Below are 23137 nucleotides of genomic sequence, written 5' to 3'. Positions count from 1 at the left end.
CTGATATGATGGAGAGGAGAAAGATAGAGATGTTGTTTCCTTTCTCAAAGAAAGGAATAAACTAAATTGAAATTTCAGGACATCCTGAAATCAGGACATTTTATCAGGATCATTATGTCAAACAAACTGAAATAGGAACCTTTTATAAAGAAAACTAATTCCCAGATAAAGCAAATTTCAGATCGATAAAAGTTCTAAAAGAACACAAGGTTCATCACCATCCACCCTGAGAACCTCGACTTCATCTCTCACATCACAACAAACAACTTACAGCCCCAGTGTCATAATTTACATCTTTATTTGTCGAAGCAGACCAGTTTGTAACAGTTAAAGCAAAAAAGGCTGTAGATTTAATATTTATACATGGAAATGATACAGCTTTAGATTCCTGTGTTGCAATTTCAGAAACCTTTTAAAAAAGAGAACATTTACAAAAACTAGTTTGGTATCATGTTTATCTAAAGAAAAAAAATTAGAATTAAGTCTGGCAACATGTGAAATCCTTTAAAGCTTTATAAAGAGAATAATAATTACATAAACACAGAAAAATAAAGTTTAGGCACAATGTTGGCGTTTCATCGTCTCCATCTGATCTCCTCACCACCCTTCCAGTGATGGCACCCAGAAGTGTTTAGAAAACGCTTGGCAGAAACTTTACAGGTGAAATATCGAAACTTTCCCAGAAACTCGCTCCCATTTACACATATGTGAAGTTTCTACACAAAGAGCTCCAGCACTCACACTGCAGGGGCACGACCTCAACCTCCACTGGTGAGAGAATATCACCCTCTCCTCCACACACAGAGAGAGAGAGAGAGAGAGAGAGAGAGAGAGAGAGAGAGAGAGAGAGAGAGAGAGAGAGAGAGAGAGAGAGAGAGAGAGTGTGTGTGTGTGTGTAAGATTCCCCCAGTACAAAGTGTGTGCAGTGCATTTCCTTCAGAAGTACAGTATCACTAAAAAAAAAGCCTAGAAACAGCAAAACTCTGTAGAAGAAAGGTATTAAAGAAACAAGGCCACATCTGTAATTAGCGAAAGGAGAATGGTATAAAGGGAACAAGGCCACATCTGTATTTGGAGAAGAACAACAAAAAAGGAAACAAGGTCACATCTGGAATTATTGGAGAATAGTATAAAGGGAATAAAGCCACATCTGTAAAGGGGGGTATTAAGGGAACAAGGCCACATCTGTAAAGGGGGGGGGGGGGGTTATAAAGGGAACAAGGCCACATCTGTATTTGGAGAGGAAGGGTATAAAGGGAAAAGGTCACATCTGTATTTGGAGAGGAAGGGTATAAAGGGAAAAGGTCACATCTGGAATGACAGAAAAAGGGAATAAAGAGAACAGGGCCACATCTGGAATTGGAGAAGGGTATAAAGGAAACAAGACCACATCTAGAATTACAGGAGAATGGTTTAAAGGGAACAAGGCCACATCTGTAAAGGGGGTTACAAAGGGAACAAGGCCACATCTGTATTTGGAGAAGAACAAAAAAAAGGGAACAAGGTCACATCTGGAATTATTGGAGAATAGTATAAAGGGAATAAAGCCACATCTGTAAAGGTGGTATAAAGGTAACAAGGCCACATCTGTAAAGGGGGGGGGGGGGCAATAAAGGGAACAAGGCCACATCTAAAATTTGTGGAGAACAATATAAAGGGAACAAGGCCACATCTGTATTTGGAGGAGAACATAAAGGGAACAAGACCACATCTGTAAATGATAAAAACGCCAATTTAAAATAAAAAAAATAAACTTGTCTTTATGAAATATAATGTTTGATCTCGAGGGTCAGAAACGGAAGTCCCTTTTGCACAGCAAAATTGCTCTCCCATAACTCCATGTGCACTTTACATGAATATAAATTAAAGATTGTCATTTTTAAGTCTTCTTTATATTGATTGCTTTATCTGAGGTATTTCTACGTTTTCATGAACATGATATGAAGGGTTTTTTCCCATACAGCAGTTATAATGCTACAGGTAACAGTATGTAGAGTTTAACAGAAATTCTACCTTTATTATTAAAAAAAAGGAATAAAACGTGAATATTAAACCTCCCACACATAAATATTACTGACAGAAGCATAAAATAAAGTATTGCATCAAATAGGGTCAACACACGTGTGTATATATACGTAAACTGACAAGTCTAATGCTCAGCAGAAAACCTATAACTCAAATCCATGACTCACAACCTGCACTAAAATAATCAACTCAAATAAAAGGAAGGAGTCACTGAGCCCCGGCGCGAATCTAAAAAGAGCACATGGCGAAAATCTCTATAAATATAATTACACAAATATATATTTATGTCTTTCATGAAAAGGGAAATTCCTTATTTGGTAATGTTATAGTGCGTGTGTGTGCAACCTGAGTCCCTCCTGTCCATGTGTGTGGAGAGGCTGTGTGTGTGTGTGTGTGTGTTCAGTGAACAGGAAGAGCTTAGATTGTAGAAGCCCTGCAGATGTTTGGTCGTCCAGCTTCTGTGTTTCATTTCAAAACTAACTCGCAGAGAACCTGCAGAACAGATCACAGAAAAAACATCAGTGAATAACTGGGGAAAGAGGTGCAGGGGTGCAGGGGTGTAGAGAGCAGAAGTGTAGGGGGCAGGGGTGCAGAGAGCAGAAGGGTAGGGGGCAGGGGTGCAGAGAGCAGGGGTGCAGAGAGCAGAGGTGCAGGGGGCAGGGGTGCAGAGAGCAGGGATGTAGGGGGCAGGGATGCAGGGGACAGGGATGCAGGGGGCAGGGGTGCAGAGAGCAGGGATGCAGAGAGCAGGGATGCAGAGAGCAGAGGTGCAGAGAGCAGAGGTGCAGAGAGCAGGGATGTAGGGGGCAGGGGTGCAGAGAGCAGAGGTGCAGAGAGCAGGGATGTAGGGGGCAGGGGTGCAGAGAGCAGAGGTGCAGAGAGCAGGGATGTAGGGGGCAGGGGTGCAGAGAGCAGAGGTGCAGAGAGCAGGGATGTAGGGGGCAGGGGTGCAGAGAGCAGAGGTGCAGAGGAGCAGAGGTGCAGAGGAGCAGAGGTGCAGAGGAGCAGAGGTGCAGAGGAGCAGAGGTGCAGAGAGCAGAGGTGCAGAGAGCAGAGGTGCAGAGAGCAGAGGTGCAGAGAGCAGAGGGCAGGGGTCTAAAATAATCAGTGAGGTGACACTGTGTGCCAAATGTTTATAACGAAAAAGTTTATTAAAGATCACACACACTAGGAACTGCACAGTGTTATGTGACATCACACTTCTAAACACAGTGGTGTGTTACCTTCTCACTTTACACACACACACACACACACACCCAAGGTTGAGTACACACCTCTTCACCCTTTCCAGGATGTGACTGATCATCTTGTCTGTGATTCCATGGCAAAGGTCCTCAGCAGCATGCAGACTCTTCTCCAGATCTTCAATCACACTCCTCCTCACATCCCCATCCCTGTGCTGCAGCTTCAACTGAAACAAATATACAACGTAAAAACATACACACCCACATGCACACAGGGACGCGTTTTCTATAGTATAAATAAAAAAGATATATCACTGATTTTCGAGACTAGTTTTGTAACACGTCAACAGATGGCAGCACGAGGCTGCGCACACCGTCACAGGGAGCACCAACCTTCATAAGTCAGTGTGCTAAAAGACATGGTCCTGTGTGCACCTGGAGCTGTGTGACTGGTGCTGTTCTGAACATGTGTGTTCTCACGTCTGGGATTTCATCATGCACATCATTCAAGAACAAAGAGCGAACATGAAATTCTGTGTGAAACTGGACAAATCTGCCACAAAGACGTTTCACATGATTCAGCAAATGTACAGCGTCACTGCCGAGTTCGTCTCCAGGCTGCTGATCCAGGAGCAGAAGGAACACCGCGTCGTCGTGCCGTGGACGAGCCGTCCTTCATGTGGAGGATCGTTACCGGTGATGAAACTCGTACAGGTACGACGCTGAGACTACAGTCTTCACAGTGGAAAAGTCCGTCATCTTCACCACTGAAAAAAACCGAGGCAGATCCACAGCTCCACCAAGTGGAGCGTCTTTTTCCACATTCACCACATATCGTGTAACGAGAATTCATCCCCAGGGGCCACACCTTTAATAACCTTGAGAAATTTTCCCACTGTGGAACGAATAAAGGTATATCTTATCATAATAAGGTCCAATGGCAGGTCTTAAGGCGTCTGAAAGACAACATTCTTCGAAAGCGACTGGATCTGTGGAGCTCCAATCTCAAAACCGGTTAATAACCACCTCATAGTTAAATATTATTCTAAATAAATATGTAAGTATTCTGTACACATCAATGTAAATGATGCTTCTGCAAATAAAAGGCCAATAACTCAAAATACACCATCACCACCACCACAGGTGATGGATCAGGGGTTGAAGGTCAGAGGCGGGTGTGTAAAAGGTGAAATGAGGTGGTTCTCCACTCCTTACCTCAGTAAACACTGGATTGATTACTGTAGACAGACTGGTAGATTTTTTCTGTACCGCTTGATCCTGAAGTCAGAGGGAAAAGCAGTGAGTGAGATTCCAGGCAGAGAAAACATTGAGGAACCAAAGAACGCTTCTCTCTCACATCTACACATGACCACGTCTGTAAATAATAATGAAGAACTCTTACAAGAAACACCATTCCATTCGACTGTTTATCAGGCTTCTTGCGGACGGTGGTAAAGGACCACTCGGGGGATGAGTCGCTGTCTCTGGTGTTCGGCTCTCTGTAACCACACACACACACACACACACACACACACACACACACACACACACACACACACACACACACACAGAGTTAACCCCCAAACTAAGAATTCCCCAGAAGATGCTTGTGACTGACAAAAATCTACACAAGAGTTATATTAAATCTTTCAGGAAAGCCAGTATTCCTATCATCCTGAATCTACTCACGAGTCCGAGTCCGAATCAGATTCTCCGTCACTGTGGCCCTCAGCTTTCCAGCGCTTCAGCCTGTCGATCAGCTCGGTGAGGTAGGACGTCTTCTTGGCGTTCTTCACAATGAACTTGTGTTTCAGCAGCTCCTTGGCAGTTGGTCTCTGAGGCAGAGAAAGAGAGAGATGGAGAGAGATGAAAGAGAGAAGAGGAAATATGAGAAGGGGGAAAAAAAGAGGTTTGTTTTGCAAAGAAGGTAAACGTAGCAGTGTATATACAGTACATGTTGGGACTCTGCCAGGATGAAGTAGGATTGTGTGTGTGTGTGTGTGTGAGTGGTGATGATGGTGTGTGTGTGTGTGTGTGTGCACGTGTGGTGAGTTGTGATGATGGTGTGTGTGTGAGTGGTGAGATGTGATGATGGTGTGTCTGTGTGCGTGGTAATGGTGGGTGAGTGGTGATGATGTGTGTGTCGGTGTGTGCGTGTGCGGTGAGTTGTGATGGTGTGTGTGTGTGTGTGTGTGTGTGTGTGCGTGCGAGTGAGTGGTGAGTTGTGATGATGGTGTGTGTGTGTGTGTGTGTGTGTGTGTGTGTGTGTGTGTGTGCGCGTGTGAGTGGTGAGTTGTAATGGTGTGTGTCGGTGTCTGTGTGTGAGTGGTGAGTTGTGATGATGGTGTGTGTGTGTGTGTGCGTGTGAGTGGTGAGTTGTGAAGGTATGTGTGTGTGCGCGCACGCGTGTGAGTGGTGAGTTGTGATGATGGTGTGTGTGTGTGTGTGTGTGTGTGTGTGTGTGTGTGAGAGTGGTGAGATGTGATGGTGTGTGTGTGTGTGAGTGGTGAGGTGTGATGGTGGTGTGTGTGTGTGTGTGAGTGAGTGGTGAGTTGTGATGGTGTGTGTGTCTGTGTGCGCGTGCGAGTGAGTGGTGAGTTGTGATGATGGTGTGCGAGTGAGTGGTAAGATGTGATGGTGTGTGTGTGTGTGTGTGTGTGTGTGTGTGGTGAGTTGTGATAATGGCGTGTCTCCCTCTGTCTGTGTGTGTGAGTGGTGAGGTGTGTGTGTGTGTGTGTGTGTGCGCGTGTGAGTGGTGAGTTGTAATGGTGTGTGTCGGTGTCTGTGCGTGTGCGGTGAGTTGTGATGGTGTGTGTGTGTGTTTGTGTGTGTGTGAGTGGTGAGTTGTGATGATGGTGTGTGTGTGTGTGTGTGTGCGTGTGAGTGGTGAGTTGTGAAGGTATGTGTGTGTGCGCGCACGCGTGTGAGTGGTGAGTTGTGATGATGGTGTGTGTGTGTGTGTGTGTGTGTGTGTGTGTGTGTGTGTGTGAGAGTGGTGAGATGTGATGGTGTGTGTGTGTGTGAGTGGTGAGGTGTGATGGTGGTGTGTGTGTGTGTGTGTGTGTGCACGTGTGAGTGAGTGGTGAGATGTGATTGTGTGTGTGTGTGTGAGTGGTGAGTTGTGATGGTGTGTTTGTGTGTGTGTGCGCGTGCGAGTGAGTGGTGAGTTGTGATGATGGTGTGCGTGTGAGTGGTAAGATGTGATTGTGTGTGTGTGTGTGTGTGTGTGTGTGTGTGAGTGGTGAGTTGTGATGGTGTGTTTGTGTGTGTGTGTGTGTGCGCGTGTGCGAGTGAGTGGTGAGTTGTGATGGTGTGTGTGTGAGTGGTAAGATGTGATGGTGTGTGTATGTGTGTGTGTGTGTGTGAGTGGTGAGTTGTGATGGTGTGTTTGTGTGTGTGTGTGTGCGCGCGTGCGAGTGAGTGGTGAGTTGTGATGGTGTGTGTGTGAGTGGTAAGATGTGATGGTGTGTGTGTGTGTGTGTGTGTGTGTGTGAGTGGTGAGTTGTGATGGTGTGTTTGTGTGTGTGTGTGTGTGTGTGCGAGTGAGTGGTGAGTTGTGATGGTGTGTGTGTCTGTGTGCGCGTGCGAGTGAGTGGTGAGTTGTGATGATGGTGTGCGAGTGAGTGGTAAGATGTGATGGTGTGTGTGTGTGTGTGTGAGTGAGTGGTGAGTTGTGATGATGGTGTGCGAGTGAGTGGTAAGATGTGATGGTGTGTGTGTGTGTGTGTGTGTGTGGTGAGTTGTGATGGTGTGTGTGTCTGTGTGCGCGTGCGAGTGAGTGGTGAGTTGTGATGATGGTGTGCGAGTGAGTGGTAAGATGTGATGGTGTGTGTGTGTGTGTGTGTGAGTGAGTGGTGAGTTGTGATGGTGTGTGTGTCTGTGTGCGCGTGCGAGTGAGTGGTGAGTTGTGATGATGGTGTGCGAGTGAGTGGTAAGATGTGATGGTGTGTGTGTGTGTGTGTGTGTGTGTGGTGAGTTGTGATGGTGTGTGTGTCTGTGTGCGCGTGCGAGTGAGTGGTGAGTTGTGATGATGGTGTGCGAGTGAGTGGTAAGATGTGATGGTGTGTGTGTGTGTGTGTGTGTGTGTGTGGTGAGTTGTGATGGTGTGTGTGTCTGTGTGCGCGTGCGAGTGAGTGGTGAGTTGTGATGATGGTGTGCGAGTGAGTGGTAAGATGTGATGGTGTGTGTGTGTGTGTGTGTGTGTGTGGTGAGTTGTGATAATGGCGTGTCTCCCTCTCACGTTACACATCAGATAAATTTACTCACAAACGTGGGGTCTTTATTCAGACACGAGTCCACAAACTCCTTGAAGGTCTTGGAGAAGTCACCGCTGAGGGTCGGGGGTGTGTTCTTCGGGATGTGAAACAGAACCCTCATAGGGTGCATTTCTGAGTTGGGCGGTTCACCCTTGGCAAGCTCAATAGCAGTGATGCCCAAAGACCAGATATCAGCCTGGATATCACCAATAAACAACAAGTCCAGCATTAACTACAACTAACAACTGGTGACATCACCTGTAACACATTTCCTTACACACTGGAGAGTGACAGCAGTACACAATCACACCTCCGTCACATTAACGTGTATCTGATTTACATGTATCCATCACTATGGTGTGTACAGTGGGAGTGTATCGAACACTGACTCACACCTTGGAATCGTAAGCAGATTGTTGAATGACCTCTGGAGCCATCCAGAAGGGCGTTCCCACAAAGGTCTCCCGTTTGATCTGCGTGTCTGTGAGCTGTCCTGCCACGCCGAAGTCAGCCAGCTTCACCTCACCAGACTCGGACAGGAGCACGTTAGCGGCTGCGAATCACAAACACATGAGGGTGAACTGGGGGACTACTTCCTGCTGGTCTCACTTCCTGTTCCTGAAAAAAATGATAGATCACAAGGTGAAGGTTCCAGAAAACGTACAGGTCTAATGGAGAGAGCTGTGTGTCAGAAGTGCGGCTGCAAAAGATTTCCGGTATATTTCGAGGGGGAACTTGGATTTTGGATTTCTTTTAATTTTGAAACTTACAAGTAACCTATTAAGACATTTGGTGAAATTTATATTAACTGTATTATATACAAATATAAAAAGAAACATTTTATTTGGTCATGAGGCGAACATGCATACAAACTAACACAGATTTAAAAAATTACATTTTATGACTATTTTATTGTGCAGGATTGTAGAAATGATGTGTGATGTGATGAAGAAATTTTTAATTGCATTAAAACTGCTTGTTTTAACCAAAATTATCCTGCAAGATTATTTTTTAGAAAACATTTAAGTTCCTGTTATTGGCAAACCTGCATCTTTGTAAATTCCCAGTTTATTCCATGGAAAGTTTCCAGTCTGGAAAATTCCTGGAATTTTGCAACCCTATTCAGAAGCACAGTGGCGATGAAACCCTACTGCACTGTTACTGACTTTAAACTGGTAAATATTTAAACGATTGTGTTAAACGTGTAAAACACTAAAGTATCTGGTTAGTTATGCAGGTTATTTATTGACAGGTGGTTGTTACGGGGTTGTTACGCGGTTGCTAGGGTGATAGTGGGTGGAGCAATGCAGTTTCAATTTGTCTTTCGTGAATCTGAAAGAACACAGGAACAATAACTCCTCCTCCTCATCTTCGTCATCTTCGTCATCTTCGTCATCATCATCATCATCATCATCATCATCCAGGGAAAAACTATAATTTGTGTTCTGATCCAAAGACAAACACGAGTGAGCTACTCCTGTATAGAATCTTCTACAAAATATCATCAAGGTTATTATTATTATTAATATAATAATAAGTAGTAGTGGTAGAGGTAGAAGATAAAACTGGCTCTGATGAATGAACAGTGATATGGAAGGTGATCAGACTCTCAGGCCCTGCAGAAACACACCCACTTTATCTGAATGTTTGTGATATTTGCTGTAAAGAACATTCCAGTTCTATTATATTGGTAGTGAGGAAGAGAAGCTGAAAGAGAAAATAAATATCAGCGTCACTACAGAAGCTTTTCATAAAGCAGTCTGACCTCAGCAGCACCTTCTCCTGCCCTGATCAAACAAGTGCTAAAAGTCTGGAAAAACAAACGAGTCACACCCATCAGCCTTTTCCACACAGACGCAAATAGACTGAACACACACACACACACACACACACACACACACACACACACACACACACACACACACACACACACACACACACACACACACACACACACACACACCTTTGATGTCCCTGTGGATCTTTTTCTCTGAGTGCAGGTAGTCCAGGCCTTTCAGGATCTCCTTCAGCATAGTGGCGATCTGGTACTCATCAAAAGGCCCAGCACGCAACTGCACACACACACACACACACACACACACACACACACACACACACACGCGCACGCACACACGCACACGCACACGCACACAGTGATCCACTGATACACATTGAAGAACACACATGTGTAAGGTAAATAGTGTGATCTCACCAGATCCAGAGCTGATCCTCCACCAAGATACTCCATTATAATCCAAAGCTTACTGCCCTGCACGTGCACACACACACACACACACACACACACACACACACACACAGGAGGAATGCTGCTGATTAATTGTGAGTGATTCAGTGCAGGATTCTCGCTACACTTTTCTAGTAACACAGGAAATGTCACATAGCAGGAGCTCTGTTTAAACTCGCCCACTTTACTGTGAGAAGAAACATCAGGAGTGAGGAGAACAGAGGAGGAACATCTAACACTAATCTACGAGATTTTTTTAATCAGTTTATTATGACCACACCTTCACCACTGAAAAATGTGATGATCATGAAGTTCTGACCTTCAGGTATGAGCCGTAGTACTTGGTGACGTGTGGACTGTCGCACTGGCTCAGCACGGTGATCTCCTGCTGGATGTCCTCGATCTCATCCTCAGCTTCCTCCAGGTCGATGGTTTTGATAGCAACCACGTTCTGCGTGCGGCGGTCAATGCCCTTGAACACCTCCCCGAACGATCCTTTCCCGATGCGCTCCAGTTTAGTGAAGAGCTCCTCAGGATCTGCTCGAGGGTTCTGGAAAACCAGAGGAGATTGTTCAGCGAGGAACCTTCAGAGCTTTCACCAAGAAGCAATATCATGATCAATTATATAACAATACACTTTTCAGAGTTCTGATCACACATACAGTGAGGAAAATAAGTATTTGAACACCCTGCTATTTTTCAAGTTCTCCCACTTAGAAATCATGGAGGGTCTGAAATTGTCATCGTAGCTGCATGTCCACTGTGAGAGACATAATCTAAAAAAAAAAATATCCAGAAATCACAATATATGATTTTTAAACTATTTATTTGTATGATGCAGCTGCAAATAAGTATTTAAACACCTGAGAAAGTCAATGTTAATATTTGGTACAGGAGCCTTTGTTTGCAATTACAGAGGTCAAACGTTTCCTGTAGTTTTTCACCAGGTTTGCACACACTGCAGGAGGGATTTTGGCCCACTCCTCCACACAGATCTTCTCTAGATCAGTCAGGTTTCTGGCCTGTCGCTGAGAAACACGGAGTTTGAGCTCCCTCCAAAGATTCTCTATTGGGTTTAGGTCTGGAGACTGGCTAGGCAACGCCAGAACCTTGATATGCTTCTTACAGAGCCACTCCTTGGTTATCCTGGCTGTGTGCTTCGGGTCATTGTCATGTTGGAAGACCCAGCCTCGACCCATCTTCAATGCTCTAACTGAGGGAAGGAGGTTGTTCCCCAAAATCTCGCAATACATGGCCCCGGTCATCCTCTCCTTAATACAGTGCAGTCGCCCTGTCCCATGTGCAGAAAAACACCCCCAAAGCATGATGCTACCACCCCCATGCTTTACAGTAGGGATGGTGTTCTTGGGATGGTACTCATCATTCTTCTTCCTCCAAACACGTTTAGTGGAATTATGACCCAAAAGTTCTTTTTTGGTCATTGGCCATTGACCAAATGGTCATTGGCAAACTTAAGACGTGCCTGGACATGTGCTGGTTTAAGCAGGGGAACCTTCCGTGCCATGCATGATTTCAAACCATGACGTCTTAGTGTATTACCAACAGTAACGTTGGAAACGGTGGTCCCAGCTCTTTTCAGGTCATTGACCAGCTCCTCCCGTGTAGTTCTGGGCTGATTTCTCACCTTCCTTAGGATCATTGAGACCCCACGAGGTGAGATCTTGCATGGAGCCCCAGTCCGAGGGAGATTGACAGTCATGTTTAGCTTCTTCCATTTTCTAATGATTGCTCCAACAGTGGACCTTTTTTCACCAAGCTGCTTGGCAATTTCCCCGTAGCCCTTTCCAGCCTTGTGGAGGTGTACAATTTTGTCTCTAGTGTCTTTGGACAGCTCTTTGGTCTTGGCCATGTTAGTAGTTGGATTCTTACTGATTGTATGGGGTGGACAGGTGTCTTTATGCAGCTAACGACCTCAAACAGGTGCATCTAATTTAGGATAATAAATGTAGTGGAGGTGGACATTTTAAAGGCAGACTAACAGGTCTTTGAGGGTCAGAATTCTAGCTGATAGACAGGTGTTCAAATACTTATTTGCAGCTGTATCATACAAATAAATAGTTTAAATATCATATATTGTGATTTCTGGATTTTTTTTTAGATTTTGTCTCTCACAGTGGACATGCACCTACGATGACAATTTCAGACCCTCCATGATTTCTAAATGGGAGAACTTGCAAAAAAGCAGCGTGTTCAAATACTTATTTTCCTCACTGTATCTTCATCTCTTTATTCTGAATAATTACACAATGAGCTTCACCCCAGGAAACCTTTTATCATCATCATCTCCTGTAGTAGTGTGTTGAGTCCCATCACAGCTCAGACCTCCCGCATGTCAAAACAAGATTTCACTATAAACGTCATCATCTTCTCACAGCTTCTCCCATTAGGGGTCACCACAGCGGATCATCAGCTGCATTTCACAGTTTACATGTACGAGTCTCACGCTCTAACAAACCAACCATGTTTACTGCTAACGAGCTATAACTGTGGAACAGGACACGCCCCCAGGGGGCGGGGCATATACAGTTCTCCAGTCTTTAATTGTAAAGATTTATACAAATATGAATAGAGATTTTCATCAAAGTGATAATGTTTAAACTTAAAACCAGAATAAACTCGACATCTGCAGGTGCACAACTCCACATACCTCAACACACACAACAACAAATATTGCAACACACACCACACACAGCAACACACACAACACCACACACAACAACAAACACTGCAACACACACAACAACAAACACTGCAACACACACAACACCACACACAGCAACACACACTGCAACACACAACAACAAACACTGCAACACACACAACAACAAACAACAACAAACACAGCAACACACACAACAAACACTGCAACACACAACAACAAACACCACAAACACCGCAACACACAACAACAACACACACAGCAACACACAACAGCAACACACACAACAACCAACACCGCAACAACCAACACCGCAACAACAAACACCGCAACAACAAACACCGCAACACACACCGCAACAACAAACACCGCAACACACACCGCAACAACAAACACCGCAACAACAAACACCGCAACACACAGCGCAACAACAAACACAGCAACAACAAACACTGCAACAACAAACACAGCAACAACAAACACTGCAACACACACCGCAACAACAAACAACAACCAACACAGCAACACACACAACAACCAACACAGCAACACACACAACAACCAACACAGCAACACACAACAACAACCAACACCGCAACACCGCAACACACACAACAACAACAAACACCGCAACACACACAACAACAACAAACACCGCAACACACACAACAACAACAAACACCGCAACACACACAACAACAACAAACACCGCAACACACACAACAACAACAAACACCGCAACACACACAACAACAACAAACACCGCAACACACACAACAACAACAAACACCGCAACACACACAACAACAACAAACACCGCAACACACACAACAACAACAAACACCGCAACAAACACCGCAACACACACCGCAACAAACACCGCAACACACACAACAACAAACACCGCAACACACACAACAACAAACACCGCAACACACACAACAACAAACACCGCAACACACACAACAACAAACACCGCAACACACACAACAACAAACACCGCAACACACACACACACACAAAATACCGCAACACACACAAAAAAAACACTGCAACACACACCACAACAAACACTGCCACAAACACCAACACACACAACAACAAACACTGCAACACACACAACAGCAAACACTGCAACACCCAAACATTGCAACACATACAACAGCAAATACTGCAACACACTGCCGCACACACAAGAAACACTGCAACAAACACCACAACAAACACCACAAACACTGCAACAAACACCACAAACACACACACACCAAACACTGCAGCACACAACACACCACACAAACACAACAACAGACACCACAACAAACACAACAAACACTGCAACACACACCGCAACAAACACAAGAAACACTGCAACACACACACTGAAACACACCACAACGCACATAGCAACAAACACAACAAACACTGCAACACACAAACACCACAACACATACAACAGCAAACACTGCAACACACCGCAGCACACACAACAAACACTGCAACACACAAACACCGCAACACATACAACAGCAAACACTGCAACACACACCGCAGCACACACAACAACACCTCTGCAACACGAAACACTGTAACAAAAAGAGTTCAACACACAAACTCTGCAACAAACACCGCAACACACCCAACAACACCTCTGCAATACACACAACACCTCTGCAACACACACACAACAAACACTGCAACACACACCGTAACATTGATGCACACCGCAACACCTCTGCAACACACACAACAACAAACACTGCAACACATACAATATACACTGCAACACACACAACAAACACTGCAACACACACTGCAAATAAACACTGCAACACACACTGCAAATAAACACTGCAACACACAATAAAGACTGCAACACACACAACAAACACTGCAACGCACAACAAACACTGCAACATACACAACCAACATTGCAACACACACACTAACACTGATGCACACTGCAACACCTCTGCAACACAGAAGAATGCGACACAATAAAGCGCTTTCTTTTTTACCAAAAAGTGAACAAATCTAAAAGTCTAAATAGGACGAATAACAGATCAGAGATTGGTCAAAAATGTTCCAAAGTGTGTAACACACTGATGATGTGTCTGTAGTTAACCTGCTCTCTCACTCACTCTTCACTTTGGAGATTGTGTGTGTGTGTGTGTGTGTGCGCACGTGTGTGTGTTTCTCTCTTCACCCAGACTACACCAGGCAAATGCAGCTCCAGTGTGACGTAAATAAAGTCTGGTGATTCAGAGCAGTTTAACAAATAGATAGAGAGAGACAGAGTGAGCACCAACACTCATCTTCCTGACATACACCTAATTAAAAATCCTCCCGCGCACACACACACACACTCTCACTCTCACACACACACTCACTCACTCACTCTCACACTCTCATACACTCACTCTCACACACTCACTCTCACACGTTTAGGACGTGTTTTTCATCTCAGGGAAAACTCTTGAAGAACCTTCTCCACTAATGAACCTGTTCTGATTAACATTTTTTTTTTATTTTTTTTTTTATGTCAAACTATGACCAACACAAACAATCCTCTTGTGAAGAAACAGGGGTTTGTAAAGAGGGAGGAGTTTGTAAAGAGGGAGGAGTTTGTGAAGATTAACAGCTCTATAACAGAGAGCTGGAATATTTCATGAGAATCTTTACAGTCAGAAGTTCTCCTTCAGCCCAAATCAGTGAAAACCTCAGTCTGATCTAATCACTGTTCTCTGTCCTGTCAGGGTCCCTCAGATCCGATGGGGGCGTGGCTGGTGTATTTCGAACTGATTTACACGATAGCCAATCACGTTCAACACTTCAACATGAGCAAAGACGCAAATAAATCTGTGTCTGATTTTAAAAAGGAGGTAAACAGGTTTAATAACTAAATGAGTTAAGGACATGCTCACAGCAGGTCTGAGTTCTCCAACACCATTAGACAGTCTGATCTCCAGGACCCTCATCCAGCATCAAATCACATGAGACACCAAAACTCAGGAAAAGAGATGAGTTAGAGGTAATCACAGTGGCAGGTGTGTAACTCACCCCGGGGCGGCAGGTGTGTAACTCACCCCGGGGCGGCAGGTGTGTAACTCACCCCGGGGCGGCAGGTGTGTAACTCACACTGGGGCAGGTGTGTAACTCACCCCGGGGCGGCAGGTGTGTAACTCACCCCGGGGCGGCAGGTGTGTAACTCGCTCTGGGGCAGGTGTGTAACTCACACTGGGGCAGGTGTGTAACTCACCCCGGGGCGGCAGGTGTGTAACTCACCCCGGGGCGGCAGGTGTGTAACTCACCCCGGGGCGGCAGGTGTGTAACTCACACTGGGGCAGGTGTGTAACTCACCCCGGGGCGGCAGGTGTGTAACTCACCCCGGGGCGGCAGGTGTGTAACTCGCTCCGGGGCAGGTGTGTAACTCGCTCCGGGGCAGGTGTGTAACTCGCTCCGGGGCAGGTGTGTAACTCGCTCCGGGGCAGGTGTGTAACTCGCTCCGGGGCAGGTGTGTAACTCACACTGGGGCAGGTGTGTAACTCACACTGGGGCAGGTGTGTAACTCGCCCCGGGGCGGCAGGTGTGTAACTCGCCCCGGGGCGGCAGGTGTGTAACTCGCTCCGGGGCAGGTGTGTAACTCGCTCCGGGGCAGGTGTGTAACTCACACTGGGGCAGGTGTGTAACTCACACTGGGGCAGGTGTGTAACTCACACTGGGGCAGGTGTGTAAACTCGGTGAACGCGCCCTGATCATTCCACACACACCATTAACTGTGCACCTGCCAGGTGCTGAAAGCTGTTAGACCCGTTTAACGTCAGACTGAGGGCTGAGACACAAACCCGCACCGATCCCATCAGATATCACATCAGATACCCCCCGATCACATCAGATATCACATCAGATACCCCCCGAGCTCTGGACTCTGCTCATGACCCGCTGCTCTGTGGTAAACACGTACTGCTTTTGGTGTCCAGTTAAAGGCGAGGGCCGAGTTTACATTTCCTACCCGTATTCTTGGAAACCCCGCCCACAGCATTTCGATTGGCTAGAAACCTCCTGCGTCCCGCGCCATGATTAGTTACTATTAATAACAGCGCAAAAAGATTGGCTGTCCGTCTTTTCGAGTTAACTTCTGACCAGTCAGAAAGCAGAACGGTGGATTCTCATAAAAACAGGTAGAAAAAGAAAGTCCGTGTGAGGGGCCTTTGGTCGCCGCCTTCCAAATCTTACCTGCATTCCGGGAACTTGAACAGCCACCGGGGACTGCGCCATGTTCCTCAGGCCGGGGACACCGCAGGGGACACCGGGGACACGGACACTCGCTCCTTCCGCCTTCAGATCCAAACTCCGACAGTGCAGCTCGATGTGAGGAAACTCTGAGAAACAAACTAACAAGTTCTACAGCAGAACACCGAGGAGCGGCATTGCGTCTTCTCCTCACGGGTCTCACACTCACGCTGTGGGTCCGGCAGTAAATGCGGGACAGAGGCTCTCACACCGCGGGCTCAGGAGCTTTGACACCACGGAGTTTCAGCGCGGAGACGCGGCAGCCATGTTTTACTGGAACTGTCTCTGTGTCCGGGTGGAGCCGCGCGCGCAGCTTGGAGCGATGACGTCACCAGGCAGGGGGAAGTGCGGGGGGGGGGGGGGGCGTCATTACTTACGGAGTACTAACTACACACACACACACACACGGTTACTACTGAGTACTAACTACACACACACACACACACACACACACACACACACACACACACACACACACACACACACACACAATTACTAAATACTAACTACACACACACACACACACACGGTTACTGAGTACTAACCCCCCCCCCATTAGTTACTGAGTACTAACTACACACACACACACACCATTAGTTAGTAAGTACTAACTAACTAAGTACTTACTAATTACTAACACACACACACACACAATTAGTTACTAAGTACTAACTAACTAACCAGAGGTGGGCCATGTATTTGGTACCTGGGCCTTCAGTGAGGACGTACCAGACTTAATCCACCTCTTAATCCACCACTATCACATCACAATTATAGAAACCATAAATACAATACAAAAACACGTGCATTACAGAGAGACATTTCACATCTGGCGGTCAAAACCATTTTACTAAAGGGTTTGTGCAAAACAGCAACAGCAGCAGTGAAAAAGTTGTGCAGAAACGGCATGTAAACATTGGGGTGAGAGACTTCGTTGATCTTCTCAACTGTTCTCACTATCCTCTGTAGGGTCTTGCGATCCGAGACGGTGCAGTTCCCAAACCAGGCAGTGATGCAGCTGCCCAGGATTCTCTTGATGGTCCCTCTGTAGAACATGGTCAGGATGGGAGATGGGCTTCTCTCAGCCTTTTCAGGAAGTAGAGAAGCTGCTGGGATTTCTTGGTGATGGAGCTGGTGTTGAGCGACCAGGTGAGGTTCTCCGCCAGATGTACACCAAGAAATTTGGTGCTCTTGATGATCTCCACTGAGGATCCGTCGATGATCAGTGGAGAATGGTCACTCTGTGCTCTCCTGAAGTCAACAACCATCTCCTTCGTTTTGTCAACATTTAAAGACAGGTTGTTGCTCCACACCAGGCTGTTAACTGGTGCACCTCCTCTCTGTATGTTGACTCATCGTTCTTGCTGATGAGACCCACCACTATCGTGTCATCGGCGAACTTGATGATATGATTGGAGCTGTGCATTGCTACACAGTCGTGTCAGCAGAGTGAACAGCAGTGGGCTGAGAACACAGCCCTGAGGTGCCCCAGTGCTCAGTGTGGTGGTGCTGGAGATGGTGGTGCATTAGTTTCTGAGTACTAAGTGACTAAACACACACGAACACACATACATTAGTAATCAAGTACTAAATAAACACACCATTAATTACTGAGTAGTAAATACACACACACACACACACACACACACACACCACATGTGACTGAATATTAACACACTAACTACTGTGTGTAGTTATTACTAACTGACTAATGTGTGCATGTGTGTGTTAGTAATCAGTAACTAATGGTGTGTGTAGTTAGTACTCAGTAACTAATGGTGCATGTGTGCAGATAAGTGTGTAGGTGTGTGTGTAGATAAATGTGTGCGTGTGTGTTTGAGTGTAGATAAGTGTAGTTGTGTGTGTGTGGATAATTGTGTGTGTGTAGGTAGGTGTGTGTGAGTGTAGATAAGTGTGTAGGTGTGTGTGAGTGTAGATAAGTGTATAGGTGTGTGTGAGTGTAGATAAGTATGTACAGGTGTGTGTGAGTGTAGATAAGTATGTACGTGTGTGTGTGTAGGTGTGTGTGAGTGTGTAGATAAGTGTGCAGGTGTGTGTAAGTGTAGATAGGCGTGTAGGTGTGTGTGAGTGTAAATAAGTGTGTGTGTGTGTGTGTGTGTGTGAGTGTAGATAAGTGTAAAGGTGTGTGTGAGTGTCGATAAGTATGTACATGTGTGTGTGTGTGTAGATAAGTGTGTCAGTGTGTGTAAGTGTAGATATGTGTGAAAGTGTAGATGTGTGTAAGTGTTGATAAGTATGTAGGTGTGTGTGTGAGTGTAGATAAGTGTGTGTGTGTAGATACGTGTGTAGGTGTGTGTGGGGGTGTGTGGGTACGTGTGTAGGTGTGTGTGGGGTGTGTAGGTACGTGTAGGTGTGTAAATAAGTGTGTAGGGGTGTGTGAGTGTACACAAGTGTGTAGGTGTATGTGTGTAGGTGTGTATGAGTGTAGATAAGTGTGTAGGTGTGTGTGTAAATAAGTGTGTGTAAGTGTAGATAAGTGTATAGGTGTGTGTGAGTGTAGATAAGTATGTACATGTGTGTGTGGTGTGTGTGTGAGTGTAGATAAAAGTGTAGGTGTGTGTGAGTGTAGATAAGTATGTACATGTGTGTGTGTGGTGTGTGTGAGTGTAAATAATTGTGTGTGTGTGTGTATAAATAAGTGTGTGTGTGAGTATAGATAAGTATGTACATGTGTGTGTAGGTGTGTGTGAGTGTGTGTGAGATTGTGTAGGTGTTTGTGTGAGTGTGTAGGTGTTTGTGTGTGTGTGAGAGTGTGTAGGTTTGTGTGTGTGTGTGTGAGCGTGTACATAAGTGTGTTTGTGAGTGTAGATAAGTGTGTAGGTGTGTGTGTGTGTGTGTGTGAGAGTGTGTAGATAAGTGTGTAGGTGTTTGTGTGTGTGTGAGAGTGTGTAGATAAGTGTGTAGGTGTGTGTGAGAGTGTGTAGGTGTTTGTGTGTGTGTGTGTGTGAGTGAGAGTGTGTAGGTGTTTGTGTGTGTGTGTGTGAGTGAGAGTGTGTAGGTGTTTGTGTGTGTGTGTGTGTGAGTGAGAGTGTGTAGGTGTTTGTGTGTGTGTGCCATGCTGACATCGAGTGGACGCCTTAACATCTAAAATCTATTAAAATTAAAATATAATCCATCACTGCACATTACAGTGGAGTACTACAGGAAATCCTCCAACATACGCAATATACACAGGAGGAAGAGGAGAAACAGCAGCAGGGGGAACAGCAGCAGGGGGAACAGCAGCAGGGGGAACAGCAGCAGGGGGAACAGCAGCAGAAGGTGAAGCAGGAGGTTCTAATGTTTATGACCTGAAAAAAACAAATAAATCCAGAGTTTTTCCACATAATATTTTAATGTTGGCCAAAATAACCAATTTCCACATTTTTACATGACTAAAGAGAAAAGATGTAGTGTGAACATGTTGGTCCGAATCTGCTACAGAGATCTCCACTGCTGCTACCTCAGGCCAGCTGAGAACACACTCACCCACTCACCCATACACACTCACCCACACCCACTCACTCACCCACACCCACTCACTCACCCACACTCACACACCCACACCCACCCACTCACTCACTCACACTCACCCACACCCACTCACTCACTCACCCACACACACTCACTCACTCACTCACACTCACCCACACCCACTCACTCACTCACCCACACTCACTCACTCACACACCCACACCCACACTCACTCACACTCACCCACACTCACTCACACACCCACTCACTCACCCTTACTCACTCACTCACTCACACTCCCACACCCACTCACACACCCACTCACTCACTCACCCACACTCACCCACACCCATACACACTCACCCACACCCACACCCACTCACTCACTCACTCACTCACCCACACCCACTCACTCACCCACACTCACTCACTCACACTCACCCACACCCACACTCACCCACACTCACTCACACACCCACTCACTCACCCTTACTCACTCACTCACTCACACTCCCACACCCACTCACACACCCACTCACTCACTCACCCACACTCACCCACACTAACTTACATTCACTCACTCACACACCCACACTCATTTACTCACTCACTCACTCACACCCACTCACTCACTCACACTCACACCCACACCCACTCACTCACCCACACTCACTCACAGACCCACACCCACTCACTCACACTCACCCACACACGTCTATGAAAATCTGATGTTTCCAGGCTGAATGACTGTATCTCTGTAAATGCAGGTTAAATGGATCTCCATTAGAATATATGATTGATATATATATATTATATTGTGACTCTCAGGCTGTTGTTTGTGTGATTATATACACTGCGTCTGGAAGGCTTGTGCGATATGAAGAGTTCTATCAGAGCACGGTGGATGCTGAAATCTGATTGGTCAGAAGGTGTGTATTGTGTCTGTATAACAGCGCAGCTCGGACTGTAGATTTGACATTAAGGTGAACGTCAGATTCGTGTTAATGTTTTACTCTAAACGTTTATGGTTTCTATAGTAACAGATAACGCACTGGGACTCGTGCTGCTTACGCGCCACAAAAAAAGCACTAATAATAAACTGATAAAAAAAAAAAGTTCTATACCAAAGTGAAATGACTGAAGTGGTGAGGTTTTATTAGATGTTTAGTTTACAATATTGAAAGACGTCTCGGGTGTAACAGAGAAACAGAGAGTGTTTTTTAGTTTATATACACGTACAGACAGACTGATGACGGAGCGCAGTTTATAGCTGCTATAACATACGTGAAGAACAGAAATGTGAGAAATTGATCATGTTAATGGATTAGTTTTCTCTCGCTGAGACTGTGTGATTGTCTCTCCCTGACCACACAGCTGGAAATAGTATTTCTCCTCCCCTAATGTGCACAGGGTGGATCCTGAACACCGAATGTTTCATCTGTAACAGTGAACAAGGAGTAACAGACATCGCACAAGCCTTGTGTGTAATCACTCAAACACAAGATGCCAGTGTTCTATAGAGTTGCTTCATAATCGGATTATTGTTTTGTAATAAAACAGGAAAAGAGTCAACAAGCGAGAATAACACGGCACCGTACATATTAAATATACATCACAATGTGATAGATATAAATACTCCTACCTGGTCCATAAACATGAGCTGTGTGTTGGTGAGTCAGTGAGTCTCCATGTGCTCTAGTAAACACTGACTGATCAGCTACACACAAAGTCATGGCAAAAGAATGACATTATTCACTGCTGCCATACATAAAGATACAAAAACACATGTAACATGTATTGCTGATGTATGACGTTACACCAGCTTTCTGAACCATATAGTGTTCTTTGGCTTAGCTACAGAACTTTCTCCACATTGTAGATGGATTACAGGGAAGACTACGGTGAGTGTTAGAGGAGTGATGGGAACGCAAGAGTGTGAAGAAAATCACAGGGGGAAAAGTCAAAACACAAGCCCCACCCACTACACCGCTTCATTCAACCCCCGTTTCAGCAGTTTTCAGCTAAGATCATCTAAAATGTTTAGTTTTTTGTTCCTGACTGAGCGTCTCTCTCACTTCCGGTGTTTCCCCGCTGACCTGAAGTGAACTCTGGTCCATGGCACTGTGCTCCGCTCCTCTCAAGGAATTCAGAGTTTTTTAATCTGGCATGTCGATGCATAACTTAGGTGGCGGCACAAAGTACTTCCCAGGACTCTGCGTGATGACCACGCCCGTCTTCTTGCGGAACATGGGAGCGATTTTAGGAGGCTCATGGACAGGAAGCTCTTCGGACACTTCGGAGTCTTCGTGCTGCAGGTCGTAGGAGATGTTGCCGTACTCCCGCAGGAAAGGAAACAGTTCCAGCAGAAACTGACAAAAGTCCTTACGAATGCCAAACCACCCTGAACGAGAGAATGAACAGAATGTGAGAGAAAAATTTAAAGGTGGCAATAGGGATGGAATGTAAAATACCTAAAGGTATGTGTATGAGTGTGGCCTAAATAAAACAGACTTACAATTAATGAATGTCTTTGTGGACATTGTTGTTTTTTAGTTAATAGATTTTTCTTTTGGTTTGCACAAATAGTTTTTACTTTATTGAAAAAAATTGATTAAGAATGTTGAATCAAAAAATAGTTTTTCTTTATTGCATTGTAAAAATCATGATGCAGTAGCGATATTTAAACACCAGGGGGCTGTGTGGCACTGGTCACGTGGACACATTCTCATAAGGATCGCACACGTGAAATGACAGAAATGATTTTTTAAAGAGATTTGGTGCTTTATTACTATTGTTTTATTTATTTTGAGAATATATTTAATAATATCAGAACCTGTAATGCATTTCAATTATATATAATCATCACCTTTGTTTGTAGCACTTTTTTATATTTATCTTATACAGACAAAAACACTGTTGATTATAATAAAACAAATCTATTTGAATGTATTTTACAGATTTTGTTCTAAATATTCTGAGATTT

General features: G+C 45.2%; 2 protein-coding genes and 1 long non-coding RNA gene across 15 annotated transcripts in view; 1 reads left to right on the top strand and 2 right to left on the bottom strand.

The window, feature by feature from the left end:
• Positions 1-281: 281 nt before the first annotated feature.
• On the bottom strand, positions 282-16994 carry stk26 (serine/threonine protein kinase 26). Its single transcript, XM_083564399.1, has 11 exons — positions 16624-16994; positions 10030-10260; positions 9678-9734; positions 9429-9537; positions 7861-8018; positions 7476-7661; positions 4899-5044; positions 4612-4708; positions 4425-4487; positions 3300-3436; positions 282-2517 (listed from the first exon to the last, which is right to left on the bottom strand). The coding sequence occupies exons 1-11, from the start codon at positions 16663-16665 to the stop codon at positions 2502-2504; spliced, it is 1242 nt and encodes a 413-aa protein (XP_083420525.1). The 5' UTR covers positions 16666-16994; the 3' UTR covers positions 282-2501.
• A 389-nt stretch (positions 16995-17383) lies between these two features.
• Positions 17384-19607, top strand: LOC310738484. 7 transcript variants are annotated; one of them, XR_014537092.1, is made up of 4 exons: positions 17384-18490; positions 18573-18964; positions 19186-19228; positions 19505-19607. It is a non-coding gene; the product is annotated as an uncharacterized lncRNA (long non-coding RNA). The 7 variants fall into 7 exon arrangements; XR_014537093.1 differs by lacking the exon at positions 19505-19607 and having other exon boundaries at positions 18573-18880; positions 18915-18968; positions 19142-19218; XR_014537095.1 differs by lacking the exons at positions 19186-19228; positions 19505-19607 and adding an exon at positions 19083-19149 and having other exon boundaries at positions 17384-18484; positions 18573-18880; positions 18915-19033.
• A 409-nt stretch (positions 19608-20016) lies between these two features.
• The window catches only part of tmem185 (transmembrane protein 185), a 6322-nt gene continuing 3201 nt past the window's right edge, over positions 20017-23137 (bottom strand). The window contains exons 7-8 of one of the 7 annotated variants that reach the window (XM_083564415.1): positions 20846-22555; positions 20017-20344 (exon numbers count right to left, since the gene is read on the bottom strand). In XM_083564415.1, coding sequence (XP_083420541.1) covers positions 22311-22555 — 245 coding nt within the window. In that variant the 3' untranslated portion in view covers positions 20017-20344; positions 20846-22310. Of the gene's footprint in view, positions 20493-20731; positions 22556-23137 lie in introns of all 7 variants that reach the window. The other 6 variants (XM_083564410.1, XM_083564411.1, XM_083564409.1 and 3 more) reach the window with 6 other exon arrangements.

The sequence above is a fragment of the Silurus aristotelis genome (assembly GCF_946808225.1).
Source record: "Silurus aristotelis genome assembly, chromosome: 16".
NCBI lineage: Eukaryota > Metazoa > Chordata > Actinopteri > Siluriformes > Siluridae > Silurus > Silurus aristotelis.
This window is presented reverse-complemented; position numbering and strand designations above follow the sequence as displayed.